General features: G+C 57.5%; 1 protein-coding gene across 1 annotated transcript; it reads left to right on the plus strand.

Annotated features, from left to right (window-relative positions):
* Positions 1-6,177: 6,177 nt before the first annotated feature.
* SLC6A8 (solute carrier family 6 member 8) lies at positions 6,178-12,814 on the plus strand. The gene is made up of 13 exons (XM_075539694.1): positions 6,178-6,908; positions 8,012-8,143; positions 8,460-8,751; positions 9,044-9,176; positions 9,633-9,767; positions 9,848-9,951; positions 10,036-10,160; positions 10,270-10,382; positions 10,464-10,601; positions 10,679-10,781; positions 10,870-10,970; positions 11,078-11,248; positions 11,376-12,814. The coding sequence occupies exons 1-13, from the start codon at positions 6,668-6,670 to the stop codon at positions 11,517-11,519; spliced, it is 1,932 nt and encodes a 643-aa protein (XP_075395809.1). The 5' UTR covers positions 6,178-6,667; the 3' UTR covers positions 11,520-12,814.
* The last annotated feature ends 438 nt before the right edge of the window (positions 12,815-13,252 follow it).

The raw sequence follows: 13,252 nt of genomic DNA on the forward strand, positions 1-13,252 counted from the left end.
GACAAGCTCAAGACCTCAGTTCTCATTGCGGAAGCTACACAAAACATCAAGAAAGACCTGGCACATCTGTGACAATGGCGATTGCTGCTCGCCCACGCTCGTGGTCATTTCCGCCATTGCTGACATTGCCAGCAATCATAACGCAACGTTTTCATGCAAAACGATTGGACTACTACACCAGATTGTTCATTTACTTCATCAGTTTATAGACTTTCAATCGCATTCCATGCAAAAATGTATTAGCATGCAGATTTTTTGTTTGTTTTTAAATTATTTTATTGGGGAGTCGTACAACTCATCACAATCCAGCAAGTGTGTCAAGCACATTTGTACATTTGTTTAGAATGCAGATTGTATGTAACCCCTTGTCCATATAACGCAACCTTCCAGGAATGGGCTTTAAATATAAACCATTGGCAGAGATTTAAGGGAAACATCTCAGCAGCTAAAAAAGAAAATGTTTCATTCAAAGTCTTTCTCATAGCTGAGGTACAGGGAACAAACATCCCATTAGAAATCAGACAACTAAAGAGGGAGATTCTCAATGCATTGAGATTTTCTATCATCCCCTAGCTTTGGCGGCTGGATCCCACAAGCTTGAGTTCAAAGTATTTCACACAGCTTAAGTTCTGGTCTAATGGTGTTGTTCATTATCATAATTTTGATAATCAGCAGTCACATGCTGTTTCCATAGAAAGTAAAGGTGTATGAAAGAAAATCATGTGGCCTTAATGGCTCTTTGAATTTTATACATAAAACAAAAGGGGTATTTTGTGTGGGGCGCAGAGAACAGGCAGAGAGTGTATACAGATAAATCGTTTAGTCTCAGATATTAAGGAGCCTGGCAGACTGGGTTCTGGAGTGGTCGAAGTCCTTCACCCTTGTCAGTTGGAGGTGAGTCCCAATCACATTCTTTTTTTAAAAAACTTTTTAATCATTTTATTGGGGGCTCATACAACTCTTATCATAATCCACACATACATCAATTGCATAAAGCACATGTGTATATTAATTGTCATCATTCTCAAAACATTTGCTCTCCGAATCACCTTCTTATAATTAATATTTTTCCTCATTATATTCTCCCATCGTCGTGCTACCTTAGAGTTACCTCGTGCAAGCACATGGCCGGCACCTTTAACTATAGAAGCAGACATTCTTTTGCTCTCTCTTCCTGCTGTGTCACCCAACCCTCCTCAAGCCTTCCCCCAATAGTGGATGGGCTGGCAGGGGGTGGTTACCCACAGAACCTGGATTAAAAATATTTGCCATAGCTCAAATTTTTTATTTGGCTGCATTAATATTGTCTTTAATTTTGCCTTGGCAGCTTACAATGTATAGAAAGTGACCCTGTTGTCTCTGTAGCTGTTTTGAATTTAATACATAAAACAAAAGGGGAGTTAGTGGGAAATAGAAAAGCAATTCCTCAGGTTGTCTCCCCCATAATATATGCCAAACCTGAGGCACTGGCTACACACTTGGAGGTCCACTGCCTGAAGGTTGTCAGCCATCTAGAGCAATGAGACCCTATGGTCTGTGCCACCCTGAGTAGAGGTCACTCCCTTCTGATCAGGATAATGGATGTTCCCCTGAAGGAGCGCCCAAAGACACCTAAAGTCAAGCCAACTTAGGAACGCCCAAAGTTAGACTGCCATCTGGATTCTAGAGTCTCCCCATCCTGTTACATGTATGTCTTCCTGTCACATGTAAGTTTCTAGTGCCTCCCCTTCCTATTGAATGTGCACCCCTAGCTTGTCCCCTTCCTGCTACACGTATGCCTATTGGACAGCCCCTTCCTGTTATAGTTACCTGTAATTAGGGGAGCTTGCACGCCCCCCGAGTGTAGCTAAGTCTTGGTTGGAAATATATCCTCTCTCTGCATGGATCAGTCCTCTCTTAAATCAGCCCTTGCATGCATTCTCTTGTCTGATGTGTCTTTAGTTTGACCCCTCAATGACACAACTGCCCCTTGGACCTGTTCGATTGTGGGGGCTGGTGCCCCACACTCTGTACTCAAAACCCAACTCCTTGCTGACGAGTCATCAAGTCTCATTCCCAGCAACCCAGGGGGACATCATAGAACTGCCTTTTGAGTTTCCAAGACTGTCACTTTTTACAGGAGTGGAAAGCTTTGGCAGGTGGTTTCAAACTACTGACCTTGCAGTTAGTAACCAGGGCTCCTAGGACACAGCCTAGGATGGCTACATCCACAGCATCACCACCACTTGGTGAGGATGTGGAGCAACCAGAACTCTTCTTCAGCACCAGTGGGATCGCCACTGTGGAAGGCAGTCGGGCAGTTCCCGAGAAGGCTAAGCACTCATGGCCTTCAAGTTTTAGCCAAGCGAGGTGAAAATGCATTTTCATTATGAAAACCTGCATGCTAACATTTACAGTCCCTCTGTTCAGAAGTGGCCCAAACTGGAAGCAATGAGGATATCCCTCAACGAGTGACTGGCAGTGATCGGAGCCACCGAGTCCATGCCAACTCACAGTGACTCTATAGGACAAGGTAGACTGTAACTCTTTATAGGAGCAGGAAGCCCCATCTTTCTCTGACCTTCCAGTGAGAAGTCAGTCTGACAAGGGGCACACTCAAGGATTCCACCTAGGTGAACATTCTGGAAAGGCCAAAAACATCCAGACTGTGACCAGATCAGTGTTTGGCAGAGGATCAGCACTGTGCATTAAGTCAAAACCCGTAAGCAAGAACTTTCAAGTCGGCAAACTCACTATGACCCTTCGGGAGGTCGGGGGCTCCCAGGACAGAATGCAGATTGTGACCAAATATGTGCAAGCAGATCATGAGAAGGTCTCAGAACTCGGGCGTCAACCCAAGTCACTTTGGACATGAGGTGCGCCTGTTCCGCTGCAGGGAAAAGGCATGGCAAGCAAGCCCTGCCCTGTGCCTGAGAAAGCTGCTTCCCAGGCATGTGGGGGCAAGCGACTCTGCACTCCCTCGGCAGCTATCAGGGAGCTGAACGATTAAGTTGTAACAGATGGGCAGAGCCAAGTTTCTCACTGTTGAAGGGGAGGTGACAGACAAGCAAGGTGGAAAAGGCTAGAAGGATCCCTGTGGACCTGCACTGAAACTGGAGGCATCAGTACGAATGCCTCTTCAGCTGAATACACACACAACCCATGTATATAGGACTACTTATCACAACTGGCTGCATTCCCCCCCCAGCCACGCCCCTCGGCAGGGAATGGCTGGTGGTTGCGAAATGCTAACTTTGGGTTAGCAGCCGAATGCAGAGCCCATAATTGCTACCAGGGAATATTTATGGATATGTATCTATACATGAGTCAGGACATGCATCTATTTCCGGGCTGCTGAGATGTGGCTTTCTACTCCCATAAAGAGTCACCATTTCAGAAACCCCTGTCCTATAATGTCGTGTCGTTAGGAGATGGCATTGACTCGATGACAGCGAGTTTTGAGTGTTTCTTGGCGATTGAGAGACCCAGAAGCAAGAATACGCCAGTGACAGTAAAGGCCAGCAACGGCCGCGTCTTTGTTCCTTGGAGAAATGGCTGATACTGGGACTGGACATGAAACATACAAGATGTGCCCAGAGAGTCTTAGAGGGCCTGGAGGGAAGTGATAACCCAGAACACACAGACTGATGGACACCTGTCGAAGGGGCAAAAGATGAAAAGACACCATGAGCAACAAAAGGAAGCGGTCGGCGCTGGCTGCATTTCCAAGTGCCCGGCAGCTACCCAGGAGTCGGAAGTAAACAGTGCAGACAGATGGGAGGAGCACGGCCTTCCAGTCATGTGTCCGGTTCCCCTGCCCCTTCTTCTGAACACCCAGCAGGCAAACACTCAGCCTAAGCAAGGTCAAGCTCCACAGTGATAAGGCACATCTAGAGCATGTGCCCTGGATGAGGACAAAGTAATGAGAATGGCACTTGGCCTCTGTGGCCTTCTGCTTGGAACGCCTAGAGACGCAGTGGAAGCCTCGGGCAGTCTACACATGCTCCCCAAATTGTCGAGGTCATTAGAAACAAGGATGGAGCCCAGAGGAGCAGAGGAGACATGAGGTGGCACATTGTGGGGGACCTTGGGACAGAAAAGAGACCTCTGAAAAGATGACTATGGAGGTCTGGTGATGGTATGTCTCCTCTGCATGTGTGGACTGCCCGAGGCTTCCACTGCGTCTCTAGGCGTTCCAGGCAGTGAACGTTCTTCACAGATAGGTTGGGCTGGGGCGGACATGGGACGCTCCAGGCCCATCTGTTAATGTAAACCTGAAAACACACCAAATTCTTTCCAGCGGTCTGTGCCTGTGAGCCAAGGCGGGGGTGGGATGGAGGGGAGGGATGGGCGGGGGTGGGGCAGGTTGCCCCTTCCACTCCCATGAGGCCCCACAGCCCCTCTGGCCCCTAGCAGGGAGCAGGCCCTCCCCTACTGGCTGTGGTGCTGCTGGGAAGAGTTTGTCACACAAAGCCTTCAAGGTGGACCCCAGCTTCCCCTTTGTTGCAGCTAATTTCCATTCTAAAGCTCATTGTGCCTGCAGGCCTGAGCCGCCAGGCTTCCTGCAGGCCCTGTCGCCTGGCCCGCCCCCCCCCCAATCCCCAGCTGCCTGTCGCCCCCATCACCCGTGGCCACCAGTTCACCCCAGTGATCACCCCCTCCTTCCCTTTGGACTGGATTGAGGACCTAGCAGCCGGACAGGACAGTCCCAAGGAGGCCAGCAGGTGTAAGGCCAAGGGCAAGTGTGGGGAATGTTGGACCGGTTCAGGGGACTACTGGGGACTGGGAGAAAGTAGGACAAGAGGCCAGGTTGGGGGCACTGCTGCCCATCCCCATACGACCCCCAAGGGTAGGGACCCTAGAGAGATGGCAGCGTACCAGTGGAAAGGTCTACACCAGGCTGGGCTGCCACTTTGTCTGGACAGTTTCTAGCACCTTTCAGCTGGCCAGCGTCCCCACTGCTCCCTGTGACCTCACAGAGGGCGAATGGCCCTCAACTGATCTTGTAACCTCCCTCTGAGCCACCTCATTCCTGCTCCCTGGGAGGGAAGCTGCTGCTGTCTGCAGTCAGACCTCACTCGTGCCACAGGCCAAAGCAAGCTCTTCCGTCTGAGCATGGGGATCCTGCCACTGCAGCGGGGTGGGGGACACCCCCCACCCCACTAAACAGCCCTCTTTTTATACCCCTGTGGCCCCTCCCATCGAGAGCGGGCAGCCCTCTGAGGATGGCAGCGACTGGCTCCAGCAAGGGGTGGGGGCACCGACCCCTTCCTTTTTAGCCGCAGGCTCATCTGTGCCCTGGAAAATTCCGAGCAGCCAGCAAGGAGGAAGGTCTCCCCACACCCAGGCTGACTCGGGACGCCTGGAAGTCCCTGGGGAGTCGGGGCCTGCGATCTTTGGGGGCAGGTCTGTGCCCCTGTCAGGCACCAGGGGGCAGCCTCATCCCATTTCTGACCCAAAAAACCCTGAAGGTCAGGGGTCTCCACCACCCCTCTTGTCCCTACCCCACCAGGTACGGGTCAGGGTGGCAAGGGTCACTGGGGACCCTGCCCCTGGGAGGTTTCTCCCCATACAAGGCCAGTTCCTGCTTCTCTGCTCAGCTGGCGCCCTGTGGGCCCCTCGGGAGATTCCCGAGACTTGTCAGCCCAAGACCTGACCTGGACCTCTAGCCCCTTCCGGGGGCGCGCCCCTTGCAAAATCCGGATGCCCAGAAAAGATCCCCCCCCACCCTACCTCAAGCCTTTGGCTCTGCGCCCCTCCCCAGCCCCCTTTGGTACGCGAGAGCGAGACACTTTATGAGCCTGGAAACCCAGCGCACGTCAGCTTCCATCCTGCCCCCCCGCCCCCCGGCTGAGGTCAGGGCGCTGGGGAAGCCATGGTGCTAGTCGAGACTGGAGCAGGGCGAGAGGGGGGGTCAAGGGAAAGGAGAAGAGAAGACGGGGCCGGGCGGGGGCGGTGGAGAGCCTGGCAGTCTCCCAAGCGGCCGGCGGGTCTGTACGCGGGGCGTGGGTGTAGAGCGCGGAGGGGCGGGCAGGAATCCGTGGGGTGGGAGGGGCCCCGCGGCTAGTCTAGCCTTCCGCGCCCGCAGGAGCGGCGTCGCCTCCGGGAGGAGGCGGCCCAGGAGGGGGAGGGGAGAAGTCGGCGTGGGGGTGGGGCGACAGTGACATCACCCGGAGTCGCTTCTTAAACGGCGGCGGTCAGGCCTGGGGAGGAGAGAGCCGGTTGCAGCGAGGTAGTCTGTCGCTGAGCCCGCCGCGGGCCCACACAGCGGCTGGAGCCGCGCCGCCGCCACCAGCTACCCGGCTGCCGCGGGCCCGTCGCTCGGGGGACGCCGCTCGGCCCCGCTCCCGAGTGCGGGCGCCCCGCCACCCGATGCCACCCGCCGCCCTCTAGGCTGAACCTCGGGCCGGGTGCGCCGCCGCCGGCGGAGCCAGAGCCGGAGCCGCCGCTGCGGGCGGGAGCCTCGGGAGCCGCCGCCGCCGCTCGGCCCGGCCCCGCAGTCGCCCGCGCGCCTCCGGGCCCCCGACACACATGAGATTCTTCAGGCTCACTTTCAAGTGCTTCGTGGACTGCTTCTGAGCGCGCCCCGCGCGCCGTCCGGCCCGGCCCCGGGAGGGCCCGTCGCGCCCTCGGGACCCTCCCCGCGCCCGCACCCGCACCCGCACCCGCGCCCGCGCCCGCCGGGGCCATGGCGAAGAAGAGCGCCGAGAACGGCATCTACAGCGTGTCTGGCGACGAAAAGAAGGGCCCCCTGATCGCGCCCGGGCCCGACGGCGCCACAGCCAAGGGCGATGGCACCGTGGGCCTGGCCGTGCCGCCGCGCGAGACCTGGACGCGCCAGATGGACTTCATCATGTCGTGCGTGGGCTTCGCCGTGGGCCTTGGCAACGTGTGGCGCTTCCCCTACCTGTGCTACAAGAACGGCGGAGGTAAGCGCCCCCGCCGGCGGGGGGGTGACAACAGGGCCCCCCCCCGCCAGTCATGTGCCTGGAAGTGCGGGGGGAGGGGCCGGCCTCGGGATTGGCCTTGGAGGTGGGAAGCTAGCCTGCCCTGGGGGTCCCAGAGGTGAAGATCCTTGGCTGCCCCCGCGATTCCGGAGTCTTGCACACAAGTGGCACATTGTGTGGGGCCCCCACGTGTGCACACACGAACACACACACAAAGGGCTGCTCTGTCCCTCCCCCTCCCAGTAGCCCTTCCCTTTCCATCCCTTCCCTCCCCTCCCCTCCCCTTCCCTTCCCTCCCCTCCCCTCCGCCCGTGCCTGGAACACTGGGTGCCAGAGCCAGCCTTGGAAGCCTGCGGACCGGCCCCTCCAGCGCCACTACAGGCCACACCACATGCACACGCTAGGGTGGCCACCCACTGCCACAACCATGGCCTCACCACTACTGGAGCCACAAAGCTGCAGTGATTGCGTGATGGAGTGGGGAAAAGGCCCACTGATAAAATGCCTTGGTCCAAGGTCACGCACAGAAGTAGGCTGAGGCTGCCATAGAGCGGAGGGCAGGTCCTGGCAAGGAGAGGGGGTGGGGAGAAGGCGGGGAGCAGGATGGGCTGCTGGGGTCACCCGCTCCCCACACTGCCCTGCCAGGGCCTATCTAGGCCTCTGGCCCTGAGCCATACTGAACCCCTCACCACCCTACTGTCAGAAGCCTACTGCCTACCTCCCCACTCCTGGCATTTACAGGGGCGGCCCCCCTTCCTTGGCCCAAGCCCAGCCATGGACAACATGTATGCACACGCCACACATGCCTGCACACATGCCCTCAACTCTTCCTTCCTGTCTGCCTGGTGGCCAGAGGCCCCACTCAGCCTGCGTGTGTCAGCACACGTAGCCTCAGCCCTGTAGGTCAGTGCAGGCGGCCGTGGGGAGCAGCCCAGTGGGTGGTGAGCCACATGGCTCTGGCCGCCCCTGGCTGGTTCACCTGAGTCAGCACCACAAGCTCCACTGATTCACCAGGAGGGTGGGGCTCAGCTGGGCTCCACCCCTAGGAAAGCAGCCTGATTCCGCCCCATGCCCCCCCCACCCAGGTGTGTTCCTGATCCCCTACATCCTGATTGCCCTGGTGGGGGGCGTCCCCATCTTCTTCTTGGAGATCTCACTGGGCCAGTTCATGAAGGCAGGCAGCGTCAATGCCTGGAACATCTGTCCCCTGTTCAAAGGTGAGGGCGCGGTAGGTGGTGCGGATTGGCCATGTAGGGGGCCAGGGGAAGGAATAGCAGGGCACAGTGGGACAGTGGGGGTGCCTGAGCCTACTAATAGTTGCCCATTGTACAGAAGAGACAGCTGAGACAGGAGCAGTTACTGTCTCTGGTGGGGAGCCACTGGCCATAGGGACCCTCTGAGGCAGGAGAAAGTGACCCTCAGGGGCCTTGAATTCCCCACTGAGGTGTAGAGGGGCAGTGAGAGCAGAGACTTGGTTGCTGCACCCCCTGGTCGGGGAACTGGCCAGCCAAAGGTACCTGGTGCCACCCCTAGGCCTGGGCTTCGCCTCCATGGTCATCGTCTTCTACTGCAACACCTACTACATCTTGGTGCTGGCCTGGACCGTCTATTACCTGGTCAAGTCCTTCACCGCCACGCTGCCCTGGGCCACGTGCGGCCACAGCTGGAACACCCCCAACTGTGTGGAGATCTTCCGCCATGAAGACTGTGCCAACGCCAGTTTGGCCAACCTCACCCGCCATGAAGACTGTGCCAACGCCAGTTTGGCCAACCTCACATGTGACCAGCTTGCTGACCGCCGCTCCCCTGTCATCGAGTTCTGGGAGTGAGTCAGGCGCCTCTGGGCCCAGCCCAATGTGCCCCCTCTGTTCTCCCCGCTTGGCCGGCATCTCTGGGGCCCAGCCCTGGGAGTTGCGGCCAGGTGCTGAGAAAACCCTCCCAGGCCACACCAGCTGTCATTCCCACTCACTGTCATCCAGGCGCACCTGCCTGGTGGGGAAACTGGTGCCACATGTTTTGGTGTGGCCCAGCCAGGTGGACCAGCAGGACCAGCTGCAGCCACAGCAGAGGGGGAGAGCCATATCACTGCCCTTGCCTCACGAGTGGTCACTCCCTAGGAACAAAGTCCTGCGGCTCTCCGGGGGACTGGAGGTGCCCGGGGCCCTCAACTGGGAGGTGATGCTGTGTCTGCTGGCCTGCTGGGTGCTGGTCTACTTCTGTGTCTGGAAGGGGGTCAAGTCTACAGGAAAGGTAGTCATGTGGGGGCGGGGGATGGGGCAGCCTGGTCTGGGGAGGCGGGGGGCAAGACCTCAAGAAGAGGAGGTGCTTTTAGACCCAGGGAACTTTGCCCCCTGCCCATCCTCCCAACTCGGGACCCTCACTATCTGAGCTCACTCAGTCTCTTGTCTGCCTTCCTGGCCCAGGCCTCTCAGGCCCCAAACCAGGGGCCTGCCTTCCCCAGAGAAACGGCCTGGACATGTGTTTGGGACATGGGAGGCAGAGGGCCTGCCCTGGCCTGGACCCCACAAGCTTCTCCACCCATGCACCTGGGGGCACTTTCAGATGAGTGCTGCCAACCTGTCATGCTCCAAAGGACGGGCTCCCAAACACTGCCCTTGCTGCAGCTGACCTTGCTGCTGGGGGTGGGGTCGGGTGAGGGTGCATCTGGCCCATGTGATCCTGGTCTCTGAGAATCCTGACCCCTAGATTGTGTACTTCACTGCGACATTCCCCTACGTGGTCCTGGTTGTGCTGCTGGTGCGCGGCCTGCTGCTGCCTGGCGCCCTGGAAGGCATCATCTACTATCTGAAGCCTGACTGGTCCAAGCTGAGGTCACCTCAGGTGAGGGCTGAACAGCGCAGGGTGGCTGGGGTGGGCTGCTGGGACCTGCTCACCCTCGCCTATGCACCCTGGCCCTCCAGGTGTGGATCGATGCAGGCACACAGATTTTTTTCTCCTACGCCATTGGCCTGGGGGCCCTGACAGCCCTGGGCAGCTACAACCGCTTCAACAACAACTGCTACAAGTAAGTCTCTCAGCGCCCCATGCCTGCCTGCCAGCCTGCTCCTGGCCCGTGTGTACTGATCATTTCACTTCATCCCACCACCAGGGATGCCATCATCCTTGCTGTCATCAACAGCGGGACCAGCTTCTTCGCTGGCTTTGTGGTTTTCTCCATCCTTGGCTTCATGGCAGCCGAGCAGGGCGTGCACATCTCCAAGGTGGCCGAGTCAGGTGAGGGCTGCAAGCCAAGCCACCTGGATACCTGAGCCCCTGCCCCTTCCTCTGTGCCAGAGGTTGCGTATCTGAGGGCTGTTCTGACACCCTCTGCATCTCCCCACAGGACCCGGCCTGGCCTTCATAGCCTACCCCCGAGCTGTCACGCTCATGCCAGTGGCCCCGCTCTGGGCAGCCCTCTTCTTCTTCATGTTGTTGTTGCTTGGTCTCGACAGCCAGGTCTGGAAGCGGCCAGCGGGTGGGGAGGGGGGTTGGGGGGCGCAGAGTTGGGAACAGGGCCTCACTTGAGCTGCCTACTAGTTTGTAGGTGTAGAGGGCTTTATTACTGGCCTCCTGGACCTCCTCCCGGCCACCTACTACTTCCGCTTCCAAAGGGAGATCTCTGTGGCCCTCTGCTGTGTTCTCTGCTTCATCATTGACCTCTCCATGGTGACTGATGTGAGTGGGCTGGATGGGCCACCCCTGGCTCCCACTGTTAACCAGACCCTGCCTGACTTGGTTGTGCCTCTCACCAGGGCGGGATGTACGTCTTCCAGCTGTTTGACTACTACTCAGCCAGCGGTACAACACTGCTTTGGCAGGCCTTCTGGGAGTGTGTGGTGGTGGCCTGGGTCTACGGTAGGTGCTGGCATGGGGAAGGGGTGGGCCGGGCCAGGCCAGGGTGGACTGTAGGCAGGACTGCAGCTCCTCATGCCCTCCCTCTCAGGTGCCGACCGTTTCATGGACGACATCGCTTGTATGATTGGGTACAGGCCGTGCCCCTGGATGAAGTGGTGCTGGGCTTTCTTCACTCCATTGGTCTGCATGGTAATGTAGGGTAGAGTGGGGGTGGCGGCGGTGGTGGTATCCAGAGGGCAAGCAAGGGGGCTCATGTGGCTAGGCATGTAGTGGCTGAGGCCTCTCCCCTGCCCCAGGGCATCTTCATCTTCAACGTGGTGTACTACAAGCCGCTGGTGTACAACGACACCTATGTGTACCCGTGGTGGGGCGAGGCTGTGGGCTGGGGCTTCGCATTCTCCTCCATGCTCTGTGTGCCCCTCCACCTCCTGGCCTGCCTCCTCAGAGCCAAGGGAACCATAGCTGAGGTCAGTGCCCAACACCCTGCCCGAGGGAACAAAGCCTGGGGCTGGCAGGGGAGTGGGGGGTGGGTTGTCTCCAGAGGATGGGGTGGGGGCCCTGGAGGAGAGGTCACTGTGTCCTTCTGTCCCACAGCGCTGGCAGCACCTGATCCAGCCCGTGTGGGGCCCCCACCACCTGGAGTACAGAGCTCAGGACTCGGACGTCAGGGGCCTTACCACCCTGACCCCTGGGTCGGAGAGCAGCAAGGTGGTGGTGGTGGTGGAGAGCACCATGTGACAGCGGCCCTCCTCCAGCCAGGCTGGCCAGCTTTCATCACCAGCCCCCTTCTTGGTAGCCATAGCAGCCCCTGCTTTTGCCCCCACCCTAACCCTCCATGGAGGGGTGGGGGTGCCTGCCTCTCCTTGACAGTTTGGGGGGTCTGCCTGGGGTGGGGGTTGGGGAAAGCACAGTGAGTGCTAAAATAATTTTTCCATTTTTAATAAAACACCAAAAATATCACAACCCACCAAAAATAGATTCCTCTCCCCCCACCCCTCTTGTCGGCAGTCCAGCTGGCATACATGCTGCTTCCCAGACCCTTCCCTTCCTCTGAGTACCCCGAAGGCCCTGCTCACTGGCCTGGGGCCCCTTCCTCCAGGTTCTGCCCTGCACAGTTCCTGCTCTAGGGAACCCACTGTCCAGAACCAGCAAAAGCCACGTGGGGGCCTGAGGAGAGGGAAAAATAAGGCAGGGTTAGAAGGGGGAAGAGAGTGATGGAGGCTGAAATTGCAACTGGGCCAGCCAGATCCCCCACCCCACCCCCTCCTAGCTTAGAGCACCAGCCTGCTAAGGAGTCTTCTGGGTCTGGTGGCTAGCAGTTGTGTGCGTGAGCCCTGTGTGTCTGGAACATATCTCAGCAAAAGTGAATACCAGGTGCCAGTGAGCAAACCAGGCTTGTATTTTGCACATTTTTTAAACACTTGAGATATGCTTGTATATTTCTAAAGAGAAACAGGCCCATGGGGCCTCCTCACACCCTTCCCCTGTGCCCTGACAGCCTCCTTTCCCCCTGCCAAGGAGTGTGAATTTCTAGTTCTAATTTTCATAGGCAAAACCGAAGCTTCCAGCTGTCAGACGAATGAGTCGTCTGCGATCGTGGCCCCAGATGGGTTGGGAGTGGTAGGGCAGGGCCCTTGATGGTGGTGGGGTGATCTCCCTTCCTGGTCCCACAGACAATTGAGCAAGTAAAAGTTTCTGTCCTAAGGGGCTCTGGACTGTTCCCCTGGGCTCTTCCAGGCCTGCCTACACCCCACTCTGCTCCCGAGTGGGCCAGGATAGCAGGGATCCAAGATCATGCCTCCTGCCTCCAAGCTTAAGGCTGTGCATTTCCAACGTCTGAAGTCTTCCACGTAGCAGCTTTAACCCCACGTCTGCAATCATGGCAAGGCCAGGCAGCTGAGTGGACCCAGGCAAGGATCCTCCACCCAGCACCTTGACATAGGTGAAGGGTGGGGATGTCCCTGCACAGGGACATTATTACTGTGCTAAAAAGCCACTGCAAACATAGCAATAAAGACATGTCATTTTCCAAAGTGGCTCTTGCTTCTGCCTCAGCTTCCCTGGGGGAGAGAATGGTGCAGGGGACCTTCCCCCAGTGGGGCCTGGCCTCTGGCAGGGTGGGCACGGGAGGGAGATGAGGGGAACATGGAGCTGACAGTTGGGCAGATTGGTATGAAACCAAGCAAAAGAGGGGGGACAGAAAGGAGAGTGGTGTTGAGAGTTGACATTTCACAAAGGATGATTCACTGAAAAGGTCTGAAGGTGAGGTGCTGGTTGGCAGCACTTCAGGTCAGAGGCCAGCGAGGTGGCAACACCACACCCAGCCGGAAAGGTGGTTCTGGGCTCAGGTGTGCAATCAGTGGGGTGAGGGCTCTGTTGAAGACAGTAGAGGACAGTGGGGAACCTAACATGGCCAGTTGTGTAGGAGTAATTTAAGTGGAGGTGTCTGCTGGCAGCTTGAGACGGGAACC

This window comes from Tenrec ecaudatus, chromosome X (genome assembly GCF_050624435.1).
Source record: "Tenrec ecaudatus isolate mTenEca1 chromosome X, mTenEca1.hap1, whole genome shotgun sequence".
NCBI classification, from domain to species: domain Eukaryota; kingdom Metazoa; phylum Chordata; class Mammalia; order Afrosoricida; family Tenrecidae; genus Tenrec; species Tenrec ecaudatus.

Coding starts and splice junctions, on each gene's coding strand:
- SLC6A8 (XM_075539694.1), top strand. CDS start 6,668: ATGGCGAAGAAGAGCGCCGAGAACGGCATCTACAGCGTGTCTGGCGAC. Junction 9,768..9,847: donor CCAAGCTGAGGTCACCTCAG/GTGAGGGCTGAA, acceptor CTGGCCCTCCAG/GTGTGGATCGATGCAGGCAC. Junction 10,383..10,463: donor TGCTTGGTCTCGACAGCCAG/GTCTGGAAGCGG, acceptor GCTGCCTACTAG/TTTGTAGGTGTAGAGGGCTT.